The sequence below is a fragment of the Taurulus bubalis genome (assembly GCF_910589615.1).
Source record: "Taurulus bubalis genome assembly, chromosome: 1".
Lineage (NCBI taxonomy): Eukaryota > Metazoa > Chordata > Actinopteri > Perciformes > Cottidae > Taurulus > Taurulus bubalis.
Genome location: NC_136589.1, coordinates 39,666,392 through 39,687,881, shown reverse-complemented (window position 1 = coordinate 39,687,881; position 21,490 = coordinate 39,666,392). Strand labels below are relative to the sequence as shown.

General features: G+C 40.8%; 1 protein-coding gene across 1 annotated transcript; it reads right to left on the bottom strand.

Annotated features, from left to right (window-relative positions):
- Nucleotides 1–8,273: 8,273 nt before the first annotated feature.
- On the bottom strand, nucleotides 8,274–20,202 carry ncstn (nicastrin). The gene is made up of 17 exons (XM_079215393.1): nucleotides 20,130–20,202; nucleotides 19,108–19,209; nucleotides 18,433–18,556; nucleotides 17,975–18,096; nucleotides 17,300–17,445; nucleotides 16,369–16,513; nucleotides 16,091–16,203; nucleotides 15,335–15,487; nucleotides 15,144–15,248; nucleotides 14,560–14,640; nucleotides 13,792–13,961; nucleotides 13,578–13,680; nucleotides 13,289–13,387; nucleotides 12,486–12,573; nucleotides 12,060–12,223; nucleotides 11,011–11,223; nucleotides 8,274–9,489 (listed from the first exon to the last, which is right to left on the bottom strand). Exons 1-17 carry the CDS (start codon nucleotides 20,185–20,187, stop codon nucleotides 9,367–9,369), a joined length of 2,109 nt encoding a protein of 702 aa, XP_079071519.1. The 5' UTR covers nucleotides 20,188–20,202; the 3' UTR covers nucleotides 8,274–9,366.
- Nucleotides 20,203–21,490: the final 1,288 nt, after the last annotated feature.

Sequence of the window (21,490 nt, the reverse complement as noted above, 5' to 3'; positions counted from 1 at the left end):
TAGGGCAATCTGCCGGTACAACAGTTGAGGTCACCAAAGCCAAAAGGATTCATCTCATGGAGACCATGAGTGTTTTTTTTAGAGAAAGATGGTCAAAAGCTTAGATCAAGGAAGATTATTTTTTTGCCCTGATGGTGATGTCAGATAAAAAGTCAGGGAGTCACCCAAACATTAAAGATCAATCCTCAGAGGACCCTGAATATTTAGAACAAATGTAATTGTATTCTTGTCAGTGTTTCTCAAGATGTCTATCAAACCGTCTCACCTAAGGATGGGTAAAGTTAAACAAACTGATCAAGCTCAGAGGCAATATCCAGTTATCACCAGTGATACGACTTCTTTAAATACTGTTGGATGCATAAAAAACAAAATTATAGTTTCAAGTATCTAATGGTGTCTAACTGGAAGTCTTGACATCTTCCTTTGAGGATTTTATTTACAGTATAATTATATGGCGAGTATTGAATTACAACCTAGCTCTGCATACACAGTAAATACAAGCTTCTGACATGGCTGTGAATCATATATGATTATAATGAAACTATGATTTAGTCAAAAACAAACTTGCTTCCTTGTATTCTTGACTTTTGAGGCTAACATTTATGACGAAATCTGCATCTCTGCAGGTTAAACAATGGGTTTCTCTCTGTGAGACTGCTGCTTTTCATTGAGGAGGAGAAACAAAAAAAGAGGCTTCACAAGGAAGTTCCTCCTGTTTTCATTTTGCAGGACTGACCTTTCAGCCGTCATGTCAACATGACGTCATAACACTTGCCATTGACCTGGTTTCCCCATAATGAGACACATGTGGAATGAAAAGGCGTATGAGAAATGGTTAGGGTGGTCTTTCAAAGTGGATCCTACACGAAACCTCACGTCTTTCAAGAAGAGACAAAAGCTTGAATGGAGAAAAGAAACTGGTTTGTAATTTTAGCCTTTGCACACTGGTTGATATGACTGAAATATATAATCACAAACTCACACTTTTTTGGCAAATCAGGTTATAATATTTCCCTTTCTAGTGTTTGCTTATAATTTGTTTCAGTCCTTAATGGCCGGTTTGGTTGGTGACATGTCATTGGTTGTTATTGAAGCTATTTTATACAATTTAAACAATTGTTTTCACCAATTTGAAACGTAAAGATTTGCTTTTTTAAAATCATGGTTATTACTAGAAACAGTTTTATAAAATATCTGGAGTCTCGGGAGGAGTCTGAGAATATAATAGAGATGCACAAAAAATATTTTAGGGAGGCATTTTGGAAAATAACCCTAATGATGTCACGGTGATGTCATTCAGGTTAGCTCCACTTTGACAACTCCCAACAGAAAGAGTTTGTTACAAACTGGACAGGTGTTTTTACCAGGCAGGTAGGGTTCTTATTAATTAAAGAGACTGTTAGGATACATTATGGGAAATGTAGGATCGAGTGTTTTGGGATCTTGAGCCTTTGAACCTTTACATCCGTCTCTCACAAATACCCCCACCTTTCTGGAAGTGAAAACACACATTTTGGAGCCCCCTTTTTTTAAAGGAGTAGTTCGACGGATTCTCTTGCTGCGGGTTACATGAGAAGAGCGATACCAGTCATGTCGTACGGTAATTATGTTAGCGAGTTATCCTAGCTTAGCATAAAGACTGTAAACAAGTGGAAACCGCCAGCCTGCCTCTGTCCAAAAGCACCTGTAAAGCTCACAATAAACACATTAGATCTTGTTTAAATCAGTTAATCTGTACTTAAAAGTGTAAAACGTAAATGTCCCACTTTAAGTGGAGGATATGTGTGTGACTTTTAATTGGACAGGGAACCGGTAAAGCACACTACCCCCCCCCCCCCCAGAAAAAAAGTGATTATTTAGTAGTTGTTTAAAAAAAAAAAGTAACAAATGTGACATCAATGTGTTAATAAGTGATTTTTAGAGGCGCTGCTGGTGGGATTGTTTACCTTCTGACGGAGCCAGGCGAGCCCTTTTTTGTCTAAGCTCAGCAAACATGCAGCCGGCTGCAGCTCCATATATCTTCCATCAAACTCACGCCAAGAAAGCAAATAAGCATATTTCCCCAAACTGTCCTGTAATCATTGCACAAGATTTAAAAAAACACTGAATGCCTTTACCTGGTCCACTACAGTGCCTTGCATTCCTCTTCCCACACCCCGATCCTTGAGCAGCACCGGGTTGAACCCAGCTTGCCGTACAACAACTACAGCGGCAGCTTGAGACGAGCCCGTCGGCCCGTTAGTGAGAATATGACGGCGCACTTGATCCAGAGGGGTGTGGTCCAGCGAGGAGATGGATAAGGTTTCCTATTCATCCCAGTGTCCTATGGCCTACTTAATGAGCTTCACCAGGATGCTTCTCGTCCTTTACAGTCAGCAAGGCAACATTCAAGTTAAATTAAAGCGCGAGCGTCCGTCTGAACACAAGTGACAACCCGGCCGTCGTTGATGGCTTTTGATCGGCTTCTTCTACGCACACACAGAATCAGCTGCTGTTCCTCGGCGGCCGTTGCAAATCAAACAGTGGTGGGATTCTTGGGGATGTTTAACTGGTTAATTTTTTTCCACCACCCTGCCTCAAAGTCAAAGTCTGGCTTCTACAAAAAGAAAATGACCTTTGTTCACTTCACGCTCTGGGCTGCTTTTAAAAGAGTTTTCCCAACAACGGGCCGGTTCAGTAATCTGCGTAGGTGTGTGGTCTGTGAGATTAAACAGCAGCGATGTCGGGCGTCATGCCTGTGAAGTGCCATGGTTCTCGGCCTGGCCCAAAGGGAGTGTAAAACCATTTAATAACTATCATGAACTGAAAGCAACAGCAACTGTTTTCTATGCACGCTGAGCTGATGCTACTTCAGCAGAAGCTCATGAGATCTTAGAAACACTAAGCACTATTTCACTTACGACTTACAATTGCACTATTGTAAGTCGCTTTGGATAAAAGCATCAGCTAAATGAAATGTAATGTAAAAGCACTGAGTGATCATAAGTCACCAACAAAACCCCACTGACCGAAGACATTCTTTGACAAGCAAACTGAGCTCCAGATAGTATTTACTCCAATCAAAGTATTTGAGACGGATACATTCAAATGCATCTTTTCAATTCTTTCAAGATCTTTTCTGCATCACGTGTAGAACTTTGTAACATCAACTTCTTCTGGTGTCATTAAATGAAATCAAAAGGACATGATCTCAATGGTAGCCTCCTGTATAGCCTCCTGTATAGCCTCCTGTATAGCCCTGATTATAAGTACTTCACTTTAAAACAACCTGTAGTTACATAACGCGTCATGATCAGGGAACGAGTTAATATACTGACGTTCGCTTTTGGTACCAACTGAGGTGTTTCTCTTCACACAGTAGGAAACACTGGCATTGGATGCTTCATAATCTGGTTCACATATAGAAATGGTAATTTTCCTTTTATTTAAGGAAAGTTATTATTTGGCTGCTTTGAATACATTGGCTTCTTTCTTTCCTAGAGAGAAAAGTAAGGTAAAAACATAATCATCATGCAGCCACGTTACGCTTAAGTTAGAACAAGCCGATGTCGGATTTTACAGCCTCTTTTTACCCCCTCCAAAGCCCCAAAAAACAAAATCAAGCTTTCATCAAACATTCTGAGGCCCCGGGGCACCGAGACAGCAGCTGTCAGGATGGGAACGCAATCTGGGCCGACTGAGATGACCAGCTCTGTTCAACATCCATTTGAGGCCCTGATATGCCAACTGTGAAAATAAGCGTGCACACACCCAGCGTCCATCTGCCGAAGAGGCTCATCACTCACACACACACATACACACACACACACACACACACACAGGGCTGACCACCACCCACTGCTGTAACGACATCAGTAAAACCAGCAAAAACAAGACAACTGCTACTGTCAGCCTTTGTGCACACATGGCCAGCAAACCGGAGCAGGTGTGTGTGTGTGTGTGTGTGTGCAAATCTAACAGGATATGGTTGAATCAACAGGCCTGTCCTCTGGTCAGCGATGGGTGTCAAAGAGACCCCTGCAAACAATCAGTCTTCATATCCAAACAAAGTATTGAGGGGACAGGAAGTGGCTCGATCAGCCGAGATGAGATAGACGAGGATCGGATGAAGGACTCTGGTCCATTACGGGGGATAGGGGGGAGGATAATAATAAATCCAGTTCGACAAGCATGTTTCAGGGTCAGTTCAGCCAAACCATGAATATTATTAACCCCATAGTTGTGTTTAATACAGTTTCAGTATCATCTCCTCGGGTTCCAGCCAGGCACCCTCCCTCCACACTTATGAGCACATCTCTGTGAAACACAAGATGTAAAGTGGTGCTTTTACTTGATTCTCGTGGAAAACATGAAGTCGACAAACTCATACGTGCGTCAGTCGACTGAGAATTTCTTTTGTCTAGGACGCAGGTTTTGAGATAACTGCTGCGGACGCTGAGTGCAATCCAATTTGTGGTTAACTAAGCGTTTCAAAATGACATTTGAAAGCCTCAACAACAACAACATCCCTTTCAAGAATGACTCTAGTCAGACTAGATGACCTAGAGATGGAGCAGTCCTCATTGGGAATTATTGTATACTTAAATGGAAAACAGCCCAAACATGGCTCCCCTAAAGAGAGTGTAGGTTTTAGCTTTTAAATCCATCTCCAGTGAAATACTTACTGCCTAACCTGCATTTTTTTCATATTTATTCGTGTCTAGATTGCGATGATGTGCTTTTCTCCGTGTCATATCATTGAATAACAGTTTTTCGTCGTAGTAACATTTGTTGTTCGAGACTTCTTCGTTCTTTTGTGTTCATAAACTGAACCAAACCGTCGGACACAATGAGGGCTAGAGGTGAAACTCTGACCCTTTATTAAAAAAGGGAACGACACCTAAATTGAGAATTCAATGTGTTATTTCCATGGTCAATGAAAGCTTAATTAATATTCTCTCAAAGTCAGACACCAGATGTTGAACACAGGATGAGTGTGTAGTTCATAGCATGCGATTCCGACGTAGTCAGTCTGTGGAGCAGTATGACACTTTTTATATACGAGTTTCAGCACTCACACTTTTGGATTTGGGAAAGACTTGTTCGTGTTTACTGATATTTGTAGTCTGTCTTAGACCACAGGAATAAGTATAGTTCCCCTTTTAGGCATGAAGCCAGAACAGCAGTATGGAAACAATTAGTACACATTGGGTTGTGGATCAACAGAAAGTATATATAGATTTTTGTTTAGGTTATTAATCAAGCAGAAATGTCATCTGCTGGTTCCCAACTTCGTCAATGTGAGGATTCAACGCCTTCATCGTTTTTTATATACCTACAACTCAATATATTTGGGTTGAGCATGAAACAAAAAAAACACTTTTTACAAGTCCCTTTTGACTATAATGTAACTTCATAATGTTTCTTGACATTTAACTGACTTGATGATTAAAATAAAAAAAGAGTTATGGCCCCACTGAACACTATTATATACACAAACTCAACATTCTCCTACAGACCGTTTCAATGCATGTGTGTCAACAAAACCCCACATGAACTAGCTGTACTGTGATATTACTACCTGCTGGTATCATGTTACCAGTATAACAGTCCCACTGGAAGCACTGGAAGGTGTACTGGGCTGCTCTGTGTCCCTCTAATGAGTATTTACAGCAGTGCATCGTTTGTTTCTCCTACTTCTGAAGCCAGCAGGTACACAAACCAGCAGGCCTGTTGCTGCAGCAGCAACGCTACACTGTTGCTCTCCTTTCGGACACATTGTAGCTCTGCTCCCTGCTGGCGGTGCGGTCGCGTGGGTCCATAATTCAGCGATACCCCACATGCACACACGGCCGCGACGAGGCGCTGACTTACTGCGAGGGGTCCGTGAGCATTTGGGTCGAATAGAAAGAGTTGTGCGACCTAGAAAATGATAGAAAAGGAGGGTGTTGTGGTTCGGCAGGACAATGGGAGACTCCCAGGCCCCACTGGTCGCGTCCTGATGCCAAATTACCCTCCTCATCCAAAAAATAAATGCTCTCTTCCGCCTTTGCTTTTTTCTTCTTCTTTTTCTCAACACTGTAAATGAATGGACGCGCTCGAAATTCCCAGCAGTCCTTCAGCAAGGAGACGCATTCAAAAACCGTCGGCCTACAATCAAACTGGACGCGGTTATTTTTCCTCCACGCGCATCTCTGAACCATTTTCTATCCTCTGGAACATTTATGAACACAACACTCTTCCTCCACACGTTTAAAATCGCTCCACAGACCGACGTGGCCTCGGTGAGGACAACAATAGGGCCGGTGAGGGTCCTAAAGTTCCCTGCGGTTTCAACCACACACAAAAAAAAGGCAACCATCGCGTCCTGTCGACTATTGTTTGGGGAAACCGGAGACCTCCGGCGGCCCCAAGTCCTCCCGTCTCCTCCCTGCGTCTCAAGCAGCGCGTACAGTCCCCACCAGCAGCATTTCAACACATTTCTTCCACACAAAAATGCTACTTACTTATTCCAGATTGTCCATTCAAGGTATTTTCTCACTTTCCACTTTCTTTCCAGTGAGCCGTAGCAGCGCGCGCCCCGCCTCCGCTCCACTTTGGCCCCTCCTCCGTTTCTCCCACCACGGGGGAAGGGAGGGAGCGGGCCTGTGAAAACGGTGTGTGTGTGTGTGTGTTCAGCCACAAAACATCCATTACAGCGCGCACACACACACACACACACACACACACACACACACACACACGCACACGCACACGCACACACACAGTGCACTCAGTGAAAAGAGAAGTAGACACTATAACGTCACAAAGTAAAGTGGTTCCCTTGGCTCGTAAAACAGAGGGACGGTTTATGGAGCTAAAAAAAAAAATCCTACCATCATCATGAAACGTTTGTATATACAGTCTGACCTCTGTGGAGCTGTAAAGACACGTACATGTGTGCACTGCAGACCAGCAGCTTAGATATTCAAACTCAGTCCCGACCAAAATAAATATTAGAATGAGACATTTCTTCCTGTAATACTCAATAAAAAGTAAGTGAAATAAGCTGTGTGAGTCACGTTCTGCCCTCACTCGTCATCATCAGATTTATATTAGATATAATTTATAACTTGAATAAATACATTGACTTTATATGCACTGGTTTATATCGTATAAACCAGTGCATATAAAGTCAATGTATTAATTCCATGCTTTTCCTTTACAGCTCACATTTCTTTGATGGGATTTAATGGTTTGTTTCATGATTTATTGTCAAGTAATTTAAGAGGCAAAAATATTTTACACCATATAAAAAAAAGAAAAGATTTGTAGCCTGTATTATAACAATTTGAATAAAACAAGTCTTTTTTCAGCAGGTTGGATATCATTATCTTGAGTGCCTTTAAGTTTCATTAAGTTACTTGAAAGACTTTTTTTTTTACATGATCCTGATTTATTAGCATTTCATCACCAATTTTACAACTTAAATTAATGTAAACATAACCATCATGCCTACAGAGCATGTGTTTTCATAATAAATAAATAGTTTTCTTTATTTTGTCATTTTGTTTCCCCATGTTGTAATTCCAAAATTGCAACTTTTGTCTACTCTTTATGAAGGAATAATACATATAAAATAAATAAATACAACATGCTTGGCTTTATTAATGAGTTGTATAACCTGAATTTATCACTGCAGGAACAAACCAGGGAGACCTCAACACATTTAAACCTCTAGATTAAAATTAAAGAAGAAAAGGAAATAGTATTAAATATGTTTTTAGAGTTTTTATTGCAGTCAGAGCAGACACAAGATGACAAAGATGTATTGAAGTTCTACACTGAATGATATGAATATGTTTAAGATCAAACTTACCACTTTAATCATCAGAGAAGAAACTGTTTGATTAGCTGGTCACAACTCATTGACCTACTTAAGGGGTCAAAAGGTCAAGAGGCCGAGCACCACGGGTGTCATGTATCTAAAGCGAGACAACTGGGCTTCATCTTCTGGATTTAGGTGCAAGAAAAAAAAAAATCTATCAACTGTGATTGTGGAACCCCACCCCTGAAATTCAAATAAATAAAAAAGTATCGATCTCAAATCAATATACTTTGCAGCACCTCTCCATTACGAACCTGGGAATGACCTCATTATCTCTAAAAAAGAGGATGACATCACTCTTTGGTAAACACGGTTGTGTCAGTGTTTGTGAGAGCTGCCTATCATCTGTAAAAGGAAGCTTTTTAGGATGAAAAAAATAAATAAATAAATGATATTTCGGCAGTGAGTGGACAATGAAAAGAAAAACTGGAAAAGAAGCCATGTTTATTTCTTCATCAAGGCATCACAACTGGTCATCGAGTCCAGCCATTAAAATTACAACAGAATTCAAAACCGTTTTGAGTGTTGACACAATTAAACTGTACTTTTCTTTCTTTTTTTAACTAAAGTTACCATAAAAAGAAACCTTGTGAAAAAGGCTTTGAACCAAAGAGTGCACAGTCACAGTACCAGCGCATTTTCTGGGTTGAAACACAATTTTTTTATGGACTGGATTTTATGTGTTTTTTTGGCAGCTGATCAATATGAAATAAAGTGTTATCGGCCACGGCGGGAAATTCTTCTTCTCCACACAAATATCACAATGTGTGAAATTGCAGTTTACACACATAACTACATACACGTGTAGTTATGTGTGGACTGGGAGGGACAAATATAAATATTCAGGATTGTTGTCAACATCCCAGAACCTAAAACTTATCAAAATACTTCACCACAAACGCCCCGATTTTTTGCAAAACCTTAAATTTAACTACTTGTTCACTGACTCAAAAAAAGTGGTTTCTTCTTCTTGGAACTGATTGATAAGTTAACTACATTGACAGAGAAGACAGCTGCAGTATTGCACATATCATCGCGATCCTCATACAAAGTTCAAACACACACTCATTGTCCGTACACACCGAATCACACAGTCAGTTGATCACGCACACTCGGCCACATTTACATATTCACAATCAGAAACGCGCTCAAAATAATGCTCGACGTTTTAGTGCCTATCCCGTGACACGATAAACAAAACACTCTTTGACAATAAAATAGAGAAAAGAAATATGAACATCTTTTCCGCTGACGGGGTCTGACCAGTGTTTTCTGACCCTGATGAGTCCAGATCCATCCAGGCCAATCCAGTCCTCGTGTCACGTCTCACCTCAGTGAGTCCGTAAACATGGAGTCATCGTCGTCTTCTTAAAAAATAATAACTAAAAAGAAACAAGGACCTCTGCTGCTGCTGCGTCTAACCGGTGTACCTACTCGTGGTTTGTCTGTCCATGTCTGGTTGGGATAGAAGTAGTAGTTTTAGTAGTAGTGGTCGTGGGCCGGCGTCGCCTCAGTCTGGATCAGTAGGTGGCGTTGGCGGGCTCCCGACCCGAACTGAAGAGTATGTCGGCCTTCGAGCTCATGATGTACGTCAGCATCAGGGAGGTTAGCAGCACGCCGACACCTACGCCGAGCGTCAACATCTGGAAGAGTCAAAGGAACCCTTAGCGCTCGAAAAAAATAAATAAATCAAAAGCAATTTCTTATCATATCTTTTCGATGATTTCTTTATCCATCATAAGTGCGAAACAGCAACTCATCAGTGCAGTATTCATTAATCTTTTTGACCATCTGGGGTCCGTAGTAAAGTAAAGTTGAGGCTAAAATCCTCCGTATATCGGAGGGGAGCTGCAGGGTCCTGTGATAATTGACATAATTAACACCTCTCACATTTTACACATTTTCAGTAAACAAATATTATATTAGAGCAGCTTTAAAATCTGTGTAGAATTTTAACAGCGACTTTGGCGCCCCCCAGTGGCAGACAGCGGTGCACGCCCCTGCACTAAAGCCGAGTTAACAAAGATCGTTGCGCCGTTTCACAAACTCATCGTCTCGTCATCAGGGGTCTTTATCGGTTGAGGTTGACCGACCGGGATTGCAAAGTGACACGGTAAAAGACGTGTTACCATGCATGACAGGATTTTTTGGGTGAAAGCAATCAGTAGAACTTTCCTTGGACTCATGCTCGATGTTGTCGTTGGCACATATGTTTACAAAATATCCTGTTTCCACACGTCTTTACCGGTTACATCCGGTTACGACCTCTTGGGGCAATAACTTTGCGCCGCGTTGCATATGCAACATATACGGTCACGTTCCTATTGTTACAGGCAACCCCTCAACCCTCTCATTGGCTGTTGCTCCCCGACAGGTCCAGAGATTTAGCCTACTGGATATCTGGAGCCTCTTGGATGCGTCTTTGAACACGTCAACCAACAAAATGCACCCGTTTTCATCAGACCTGCCGCAAATAAAATCTACAAACTTGAGATAAAAGAGGCGCAGGGATTTGTTTCATTTCAGTATGATGTTAAAATGAACTTGCAGAGACTTGAAGTGAGGTGATCCATCACTGTCAGCATTAAATCTGCTTTGTTGTTGTTGCTGGAGCTCCTTTATTGCTGCCATTTTGGAAACTCTACTGTTTGACTGAGAAGCACTGCACTCACAAGCAAAACTGAAAATGTAAGTAAGAAGCTAAACGAAAAGCAACATGGATATTGTGAGAAAGATCATGTACATTTGTTGCATTAAAAAGTGTTGCTTTTTGGCAAAATGTTTAAGTCCCTGCTTGTCATTGTGTCTTCCTCAGTACAATGATCGCTTTAATCAAGTCTCAGCAAGTTTATTTTCATATCCTGTTCAAATGAAGTTAAAAGAAATCGCTGCCTGGAAGGTGGGAACTCTCAAATATGGTCAATATTGTAAGAATATCCTGGGAGTATGCTGTATTTATCATGTTTTTACTTTTCACAACTGTAAATCAGATTATTACGAACCAACGCTTTTAAAGTGTGTGATCTACTTGAAGTTGAAACCGCAGCAGTAACGTACAGAGCACAAACGTATTTGCTTCCAGACTTTAGTCAGAACGGTGGGTGAACGAGGCCCAATGTACTTCCTGCAGTGCGTGAATAATAAGGAGCGAAGCCAAAGTTTACCTCCAGGTCGTGACTCGCCACCAGGAATATGCGCCCTTTGATGGTCTTCCACCGGGACTCAGTCCACGTTGAATAATCCTTGGAGGTGTACTCCCGCAGGTCGAAGGCCGGGGACAGCGCTTTGGAGAGCCGGGCCGTGGAGCGCATGCAGAAACCCTCCCTCACGGTGCTGTTGGGGGGCGCCGCGCCCTGAACCCAGTGGAAGTTGTACAACTGAGCGAGGAGGCAAAGCGGGTCACGGGGTGGTGGAGAACAAAATTATATATTATTAATATTATTATTATATATGTGTCAAAGGCATGGAGATAATACAGTTTCGATATAATTCCTATAATATGGCTTTATTCTATATTTATCTAGTATGTTTGTATATATTAAACAATCTCATAACATTTCAAGTAGGAGTTGTTGTCACTTTGTCTTTATTTGTATGTTTTTATAAACAGCAGGTTTTGAGTTTAGCGAGAGAGAAACAAGATTAATTGTGTCTTTTATGGCATTTGTGTATTTTGCACTGATTTTTCCTGCACAACCTTTTATTATTATAATATGGCATTTGTATGTAAAGCACATTGCGTTGCCCTAAAGTTGATTTGACTATATAATCAGTCAATATAATATCAAGAGAGATCATCTTAAACTATTCTCGTAACTGATAAATCGCTTAAAAATACTATGAATCTTCTGGTTTTAGTGTCTCACATGTGAAGAAGTGCTGTTTCTTTGTTTTTAATGACAGCAAATTTAATTTTAAATGAAATATATTTGGATTTTGGACCATTTGTGCAACAAAACAAACAATTTTGGAACTTGAGATTCAATGTAAAAAAATCTATTCTCAAATTTTCTTTATAGACCAACAATAATTAAATGAATCAGTAAAACACTTAGTTGATATAATTGATTAATCCAGAATTAATGTAATCATTAGTTGCAGCCAGATTTGAGATACGCATCTTGACCTTTTGTAATACGTTTATTTATTCTTGTGATCAAATTAGTCTCGGATTAAATAACCAAACAAAAGTAAAGGGTGCTTTAGGCCTCACGTGTTTGCTCTCCTTGTCCTGCTCGTCCACCCTCTGGTTCTTGCAGTTCTCCTGGGTGACGTTCACGGTGCTACCAGTCAGGTTAGCCAGCAGGTACTGGACCAGCAGGGTCGGCTCGCTGGGCTGCTGGGCCACGCCCACGTAGAAGTTTGTGGGCCGGTCAGCTGAAAGACAGACGACGGGAGAAATTAAGTTTGTGCACATTTGTAAATGTCAGCTCTGGACTCAGGATTCAACAGCACCGTCTGGTCTGCTTTGTCACCACCTCAGTCCAATAATAAATAATTTAAAAAAGGTAGCTGACTGCCCATTAAGCTCGAGAAGAAGTATATTACTCATTTCCCCAGCGGCTTCAAAATAAAACATTTGTACGAGCGTAGTAAATAACAAACAAACTAAAAATGATGAGCTCGTATCTCAACTCACTCAGGTGGCTCATGAGGTCCGAGGGGATTAGCTGCTGGAACCAGGAGTTGTTTGACCGAACCAGGAAACCGTACAGGATCCGGGTCACCTGAGTGACAGGAAACAGTTCGATAGAGTTAGTCACCTCCATTCATTCGCAAAAGGAACTACCATTAAATAAAATGTGTCATTAGTAAGAAGTCTATCCAGAAAAACGGCAATTATTTAAAAGCACATTTCAAGTGACCGAACGAGACAGAACCAATTTAGGAGGTAGGAGTAAAGTGAGATGTAAAGGAAGTAAATAAAAACAAAAAGGACCTAAAAACAATATGTCATGCGAGTGCAACATGCAGGAAGGTGAAACAGATAAAAACAAAGTTCATCACCTCCTAAAAACAAGACACTTTCTAGGAAAAATACCAATATCATTGCAAGGAAATTAAAGCATCTTTTTCATATTGGATATCTGAAGATAATCTGCATTACTGGCACAAACAGTAATATTTTTAAAACCATGACAACTTAAATTCAGACACCACTTTTACTATTTACTAGTTGTCGACTAGCACAAAAATCATATTCTTCGGGTGGAGCAATGCTTTGGTGTTGACGAGGAACAGGATATACATCCATACGGGTGTGTTCATGTTCTCACAGAAGGATAATGCTCACATAAAAATATCTACAATATTCTCAAAGCTTTGTTCAAGAATTCTCTATTTTTTGCAGAGAAAAAAAAAATCATGAAAATATAGGAATAGTGAACTTGTAGATGAGATAGCTGAAAACGTATTCCTACTAATTCCTAAATGAAATCTTACTATTTGAGGGTCAGCGTTAATGCTGCTCCGCTGGCTCTCTGCTCCTCCTGCCTGCATGTACAGAGTCCGGGCAACAATGGTGGCCACATCGGTCAGAGCCTGAAAGATGCATCAAGAGAAATCTTCATTTAGTTGCTTCCCAATAACAAATTAAACAGCAACATCGTGAAGACGGCTTAAATATGGCCAGACATGGGTTTGTGACATTTAATACAGATGTTATGGATAACACACGGACAGTAGAATGACTAATTAGAGAGCACATGAATATGGTGAATATTGGTGATACCTTGGCAGTGTCAGTGACAAAATCAAGCTGCTTCTCCGGTGTCAGGTTTGGTGGGTAAGATATGTTCAGGTACTCGGCGTTATCGTGCATACTCTCGTAGAAGCTGCACACGGAAGAGAGAGGTGAATAAATGACCAAAACAAGCCATTTCCTTGAGGCAGACACAGATCCCACGATCACAAATGAAAAGGAGTGCGTAGTGATCGCGGCTCACCTGTTGGTGAAAGCAGACTGGTGGTCCTCGATGACGACGCCAGGGATTGGCCGAGCTCGCAGGAATCGCTGGAAGGAGGAAGGCGGGAGCGGCTGAGAGAAACGGGTCTCCTCCACTGACACGTTTAGACCCGAGGCGACCGACTGCAGGCTTTGGATGAGCTTCTTCACCTGAAACAGAAAGGAATAAAAAACACACACAGTAATGCACACACTGTGAGCTCAGTGGATTAATTCCTGCTGTTAAAACCAAATGTTTGGCATTCATAGTATTTTATGTAGCAATAGCGATGAAGGATCACTTCTACTTGGTTCCACATCTGTTCCTGTATTTGTTCAAAACTGTTTCAGGATCTTTTCAGAAGTATAATTTTAATTTCTTATTCATTTATTTCCGCTTAATTATCCTCTCATTAGGTTCAGTTACTGCATTACTTAATGTATTATTCAACAATACACTTTTGTATCCACTATTGTTTACTATATGGTGAATACAGTACCTCTTTATATTTATTGTGCCCAATACATGCTTACAGTGTGTATAGTTGCATCTTATTGTGCACGATACATGCTTACAATGCGAATAGTACGCTATAGTATAGTACTTTTAGTTAGCTCTCTAATATATACACATCTGTTTTGTCCATCATCTTTGCTGACTTTCAGTTCATCGTATGAATCGTTCCAAACTAAGGCCCTACACCTTGTTAAAAGGTTTATTTAGATACATCATGCTATCAATTTGAATGATATTTTGAAGGACACAAACCTCTTCCTCGACACTGCTGCTGTTCTTCCTAGAAACGGGGTCGGTGTGAAGCCACAGTCTGGAGTCAGCACGCAGTCCAACCTATGGTGAACAAAGTCAACATATAATATTAAACATATACATAAAAACAACTTGTGTCTCGCAACGTTAAAGTGAAAAAGGGTTGAGTACGTACTTTTTAACTGAATCTGTTCCCAATGTAAAAGGTGCAGCTCTAATGATTTTGGCATCAACATGTTTGACATATAAAACTATAATAAACTTATATTATTATGAGTCAAGTAAGTTGTTTAAAGTAGGATTTGCTGTCAAAAGCAAATCATTTTTGATATTGACCCCTTCTTTTATGACTCTTTTTTTTTTACAATGAAATATGTCAAGTTACATTTTTAAAATATAGTTATTAAATATCATTAAAATAAATGTTTTAATCTAAAAAAACGTAAACTTTTCAACTGTTCAGATATATTTTAGGTACAGAACCCGCTGCTAGTATTCAAAGCGTAATGTCTCTTTAAGTATTACCTTAAAATCTGGCAGCCTGAACAGGTTGATGCATACAGAAGACAGAAATACACACACACCTGTCCAACCTCCAGCACTGAGTGGATGTTGTCCAGGTCCACAGCAAAGTGATTCCTCTCCATATCATACACCATCCTCGAACTGCCGATGTAGTCAAAGGTTTCCTGGAGTCAAATCAAAATAAACAACATGAGTACAGTTGGCTGTACGTTACATTTGGTTTGTTCGTAAAGCACCACAAGCGACTGACCCCTTGAAAGAAGGTGTAGAGGATGTTGCGTGGAGGCGGAGCCTCCTGAGTGGCATTTCGCAGAGCGTGAGCGGCCGCCAGCAGAGCGACGAACCCAGAGACGCCGCTCTCTGCTCCTGGAGCGATGTCAAAGAAAAAAGACCTGCTGTCCAACTGCAGGGGAGGAGAGGAGATCCGTCACGCAGACATCTTATCGAGGTAAGCGGTTCAGTTCCACTTACAATGACCTAGTTGTATTCACAGCATCATTAAAAATGTGGCCTCAAACTACGAGGGAACGCAGTCCATCTCGTCTTTATACGTTATAATGCATTTCTGTTGAAAAGTAGGGCTGCGGCTAACTATTATTTTCATCATCGAGTATCTGCTGATTGCTTTTGACCGATTTCGTCAATAAAATGTCAAAAAATTTTAAAAAATGCAATGAATTTCTGTCTTGTTCAGCCTAAAAAACAACATACATTCAGTTTACAATGATGTAACAGAAAAAAATCTTCTCGCTAGATGAGCTTGCTGAAAGAGAGGCGCCTCTGCCACCTCATCATCGCCTACATTTATGGGTTACGTTCTCAACAACATAAAGTAAGACAAATATTTACACAAGAAGCAGGGCACAGAAACCGTTACATTACATGCGCCATGTTAGCTCGGTCTTGGCTTTTATACTGGGAGGTGACCACTGCAGATACCGGCTGAAGAAATGTATAACAATAACTGACAAATGTTGCAGTGCAGGACTAAAACCCAGTAACTCACCCTGGCTGCTGCGATGACCACGCTCTCGTTCACCTTGTGGCCCTTGGCTGTGTTGTTGAGCGGCTTGGTGGAGGCCCAAACATTATAGTCACCCAATGGGTCGCAAACCATTTCTAAAAAAGGGAGAGACGGAAGAAAAGAACCATATGGACTGAGGTTAGGATTGGTTAAAAAAACAGTATAATCATTTGGGTATTTTCTTGTATTCAAATAGATTGTGTGTAGCCTGTTGTGTGTATGTATGCTGAGATATTAAACAGTGTTCTGTAAATTAACACCTGGGCTGATGCTAAAGTTGATGTCATTCCTCCGCATGCAGGTGGCCGTGTCGGTGACGGCGGACATGTGGGAGAAGAGCTGCATGGCGCACAGCGGGTACTGAGGAGTGCTGCCGTTCACGGCGCGGTTGTGGTCCATGTAGCACTGCGAACGGAGGAAAGCAGTCGCATGAGGAACATGTTCGTGTGTGGGGGCACGATACGATTACAGTACTCAGTAGAACAAGTTGGAACATATCTTATTGGGTCTGGTGCTCTGGCTCAGGGACACATGGGCAGGTTTGAACGCAGCAATACTTTTAATGTCCACGTCTGGGGCCAAATTCGTCTCTTTGACATTTTGGGGATCAAACCTCAAACCAAAGGCTTACAGGAGAGTTTCCCTCGTATAACCTGCCATCTTATCCGAGAGGTGCAGCAACCACAAAGTTTTAAACTCGTAAAAAATATGAATTCAGCCCCCGGACAAAGTCTGTTAAATGTTTTAAACAGACAAGTTTGAATAAAACTCAGCGGCTCAGCATTGTTAGCTCTTCTGCGACAACAGGAAGAGAAGCACATGAACACTTGCACTGCATCAAGAGGCAGATATGCAAAGCCCACTGCAGTGGGAAACGGCTAATGATTTATGATTTATGACAAATCGTCTCAACATAATGTGTCACAACATGTTGGCTCCAGAAGAGAAGATCTGCTGATAAGTGCTGCTGAAACCTCATTGGCATCGTCCCCAATCTCAACTGGGACGAGTTGAGATAGATTTCAGTGGAACAGTACTGTATATCCTTCTGAAATATTTATATTCTCAAAACACCAGACAGGCAACTGGAAAACATATGACAACATTTTTAGTGATGATATCAAATCGGATTAAAAGACAAAACATTAACTTCTGTCTCAGACTTTACCCGCTTCCCGTCATATTTATTACCTGCCGTATGACCCGAGTGTCATTGTCGTCTTTCATAGAGAAGATGGGGAAGTCGAACTCCTCGTAGGACAAGCCGGTTCCCAAAGGGTTCCACACCGTCACGTTACAATGGGCCATGGCTGGATCGTAGTTCTCTGTATACACGCCTGAGGGAAATACACAAAGTGCATGTCAACCGCCTTGATACTAAAAGCAGGTGTGAGCTTTTAAATATTTTATTCTATGACATTCTTTTTTTCTTATCATCTGTGTCAATACATCTGACTCTGTGTCATATAAATAAAAGTGACGGTCATTAAATACATCCATCATATTAGCATTGTACATGTAATCATTAAAAGAATAATCTAAATACAAAATTGAGGGGAAAAAAACCTTCCAGAAAAGGTGTCTCCTCTCACTTGGCAACTCTATTTACATCCACTGTTATCTAATATTGTAAAATAATAAAGCACGGGACCTTTTGCGTCGTGTGTTTGAATGTATTCTCGCCCAGTTAAAAAAGTAACTCTGGTCACACATGCAGCCTTGAATCATAAATCTGTGCACACATACAATGTTGCTCACTACGACATGTAGTTTCATGCGCTGTGCACCTCATAAAAAAAACGCACTTATTTTGTGTAACCGGTGTAATACAGAGGGACAAGTCTCAGCAGGCGAACCCTCACCCACCTGTGTTCTCGTTGGGACAGCTGGTGTGCGGGGAGGAGCCCTCGGACGGGTTTGCGTTTGGCGTCACAACTGCGACGCCCGCCACCCTGCTGGAGCCGTCCTTCAGCTTCATCATGATGGATCTAATAGGCGGAAACGATACGGGAACAAACACAGGTCAGACACGGGCTTAAAATGTGGTTCAGCTTTCTTTATTTCAGGGATAGACTGTACATGCCTGTTACTGACAGCGTACGACTGATTGAGTTTTACTGCCATGTATTGATGTTTTTAAATAATAAAAGTATTCTATAATTGAAAGAAATGCTTTGAACTGATTGAACAACCAATACGTTTTCACTATTATTTAATCCATATGGTCGTTTTGAACAACCGGTAACTCCTTTGATTTCTGCCGTGGTGAGACCTAGAAGCTAATAAGAGGTCTTCCTCTGCAGGGTGAGACGAGTCAACTGTACCTGGTAAAGAGCGCGGACTCCAGGATAACCAGATATGGAGGAGTGAGACCAGCTTGCAGGACCCAGTCCAGGTTTTCCTCCGACTCGAGCACATGGAGCACGCCCACATTACCTGACAAATGAGCTAAAAATCCGACAGAGGAAATGTAGTATCAGCATCTGTGATGTGATACAACAGCTGTAGTAGATTAAAAAATGTCCTGAAAGCTTATCTAATCAATGTGTGGTGCATCGGGCCTCTTCTCTGTTACAGGAAAGGTTTTGACACAGCAAAGAGAAAATTGCTGCTGCTGGAGCTTTTTGCAGTGTAACAGTACACTACAGTAAAACAGCACACTGCATTTTAGCAGCTGTTGAAACGCTTTTTGCCTGGTTTATCTGCAACTTGTATGCTTTTATCTTTATCCGCAAAAATCATTTCTGACTCTCAAAGACATAGAATTGATTTTGTACGTCTCTGGAGCAACCAAACTATTTTTAATAGGCCAAGTAGTACGTATTTTACTACAAAAACCCAGTCAAAGAAAGACACCCAGAGCCCATAAGGGGCACATACTCCACAGTTAAGATGTGCAGACTGTGACAGGTATTTGTACTTGTTGTGAGTGTCCCAGATGCATGCTAGGTTCTTCTGACAAGTATAAAGCATCACTTTAAATCGATTGCTTTACTCACACTGGCAGCCTATTTGATGTGTTGCATTGAGCAGTCGCACACACGGGACGGTGTAATTGAGATGCACGTAAATCTTCTTTTCCACCGAATTACAGCTGACACCTGCAAGTGGGGGAAAAAGCACTTTAACAACTGCACATGCCAGGAATTAAATAGGCAAAGTCAAAAGACAGCTTTAATGTCAAATTCCATTTATGCAAACATACAGAAGATTGTGGGATATTTGGCAATCAAATTTATTGATATAACAATCAAATATAACATGAGAGCATAGTGTTTACCAAGACAGATAGTGGGTTTGAACTATTCAGACTAAAAATGAAAGTCACATCCTTTATCTCTCACTTAGAAAAGTACAATCCTAAATACTCTTGCATATGGGCAGATGACCTTTTCTCTTTTTAATTTAATTCAGAATTCAGAGAGATATATTTACTTTGAATGGGTCATTGCTTGCACTCTTTCAAGACACTAGCTTTTCGGCTTGAATAAAACAACGTTTTCATTCAAACAGTGCATTTTTGGTGGATCACCTGGTACGCCGAATTAAACAGGGGAGCCTGGAGATGCGAAAACAACTTAATGTGTGCTACAACTGCGTTGTGCAAACCATATTTACATAAAACGACTGAAGAATGTATGTAATTTGGTCAAGCGGTTAATCCCCGGCGCTCTGGGCGGCCGCATCACGAGCAGTCACGCTGATGCTGGGCGGCTCGCACCAAAAGGGAAGAGACACTCTGTGACAGACTCAGCGGAAAAGTTGTCGAAAAGACTTAATAAAAAAACGTTTTCAGCATTTCCAGTTGAAGGAAATGGGTGAAGCATTGTGTCACCGATCCCCTGTTGAGAAACTACAGAATTAAGACGGGGTCGCTTTCTGCTAACGCGTTAGCTTAGCATTCAGTTCTCTCCGAGCACAAAGAAGTGCATCAATCTGAACGGCTACACACAGACACACACTCCGATAATGACACAAATACGTGGACGTGGACCATGAGAACCATCCGAGTACAACTCACCGACGAAAAAACAACAAACGAGCAGATTAACGAGCCATTTGCTCGACAGCAAATCCATCTTCCTGGTTTGAAAAAGCAGAATAACACAACAGTAAGGTGTTGACGTGAAAAGCGTCCGGGTTCCGCAGTTTGGTTCCGCTACCCTGAAAAGGGACGGACTCGTTCAAAATGGCAGCTCTGGAACTCTGCAATCAAGCTTATGTTTTAATCTTTTTAATAATCATCAATTCAAATAAAACATACGTAAATTTAGTAAGTAGTGTATCTCCTTCCAAAACATACAGTTTGAATTGATAAGAGCAGCATTTAACTGGAGTGAGTCAACTCTACTCTTTATTTCCCTGATGACTCAGCTCTGTGGTGAACTTCGGATATTCTCTATTTGTATGTCTGCAATAAAACCCATCATCCTGATGTGCCAACGGTCACAAAGCTGTGCCCAAAAAACATTGATTGGTTGATTATTATTATTAGTGTGTAATAGAATACTTTAATAAAGTAAAATATAAGTATCTCAGAATTGTATTTATGTTCAGAACTTGATTGAAACTATTTAGTTTCTTCCCATCCCTTAATATTCAAGTACACAAATAAGAATATTACAGGAAATTAATGAAATGTGCTTCAGACAACTGAAATCAAATGTATATGTTACAGATAAACAAGAGAAATCTCAGAAAACAATGTGCCGAACAACCAGATGATCTGTAGTTTTAAAGATAAGAAGTATTGTAAATGAACATACTGACATGATATTAAATGTGTCAGATGTTCTTTTATAGTTTTCTGTCAAAAGAAACTTTAGGAGTCTGTTTATAAGATAAATACAGACAGTGAGGTGAGAGCCCTGCTGCACATCACAAGAGCGCCATCTACTGACAGGGAAGGAAATTCCCATTTATCAGCCACACAAAACGCAGATGGTACTTTTATCGTGAAGGCGTTAATCTATTAAATAGGCATTAATCTATTATATACAACAAGTTAAAGATATGAGTCTGCTGCAGCTATATTTAAATTTATATACATATAAATAATTAAAAGAATATAGACAATGTAATGTTGACACCATCATAACCACATTGATCTCACTTTAAAGTTAACCCAACTAGGGTTTGATAGCCAGCTAGCTATCAAGGACCTTTGAGTCACTGGAAAAGATAAATATTTATCTTTAAAAACACACCGCGTGAACACCATTTCCTTTCATGAACAGCCATTTTTTTATTGTTTGCCCAGATACACAGAGCAGTGCTGCTAACTGCATTATTCATCAGATAAAAGTCAGAAAAGAGACAACAGTTAGACAGTTTACAGCTCTAATGAAGCCACAGCACGGAGATGACAAAGCAGCTCTTACA

Coding starts and splice junctions, on each gene's coding strand:
- ncstn (XM_079215393.1), bottom strand. CDS start 20,187: ATGGATTTGCTGTCGAGCAAATGGCTCGTTAATCTGCTCGTTTGTTGT. Junction 13,681..13,791: donor CAGTCTGCTTTCACCAACAG/GTGAGCCGCGAT, acceptor TTCCGTGTGCAG/CTTCTACGAGAGTATGCACG. Junction 9,490..11,010: donor TGGCGAGTCACGACCTGGAG/GTAAACTTTGGC, acceptor TGACTCTTCCAG/ATGTTGACGCTCGGCGTAGG.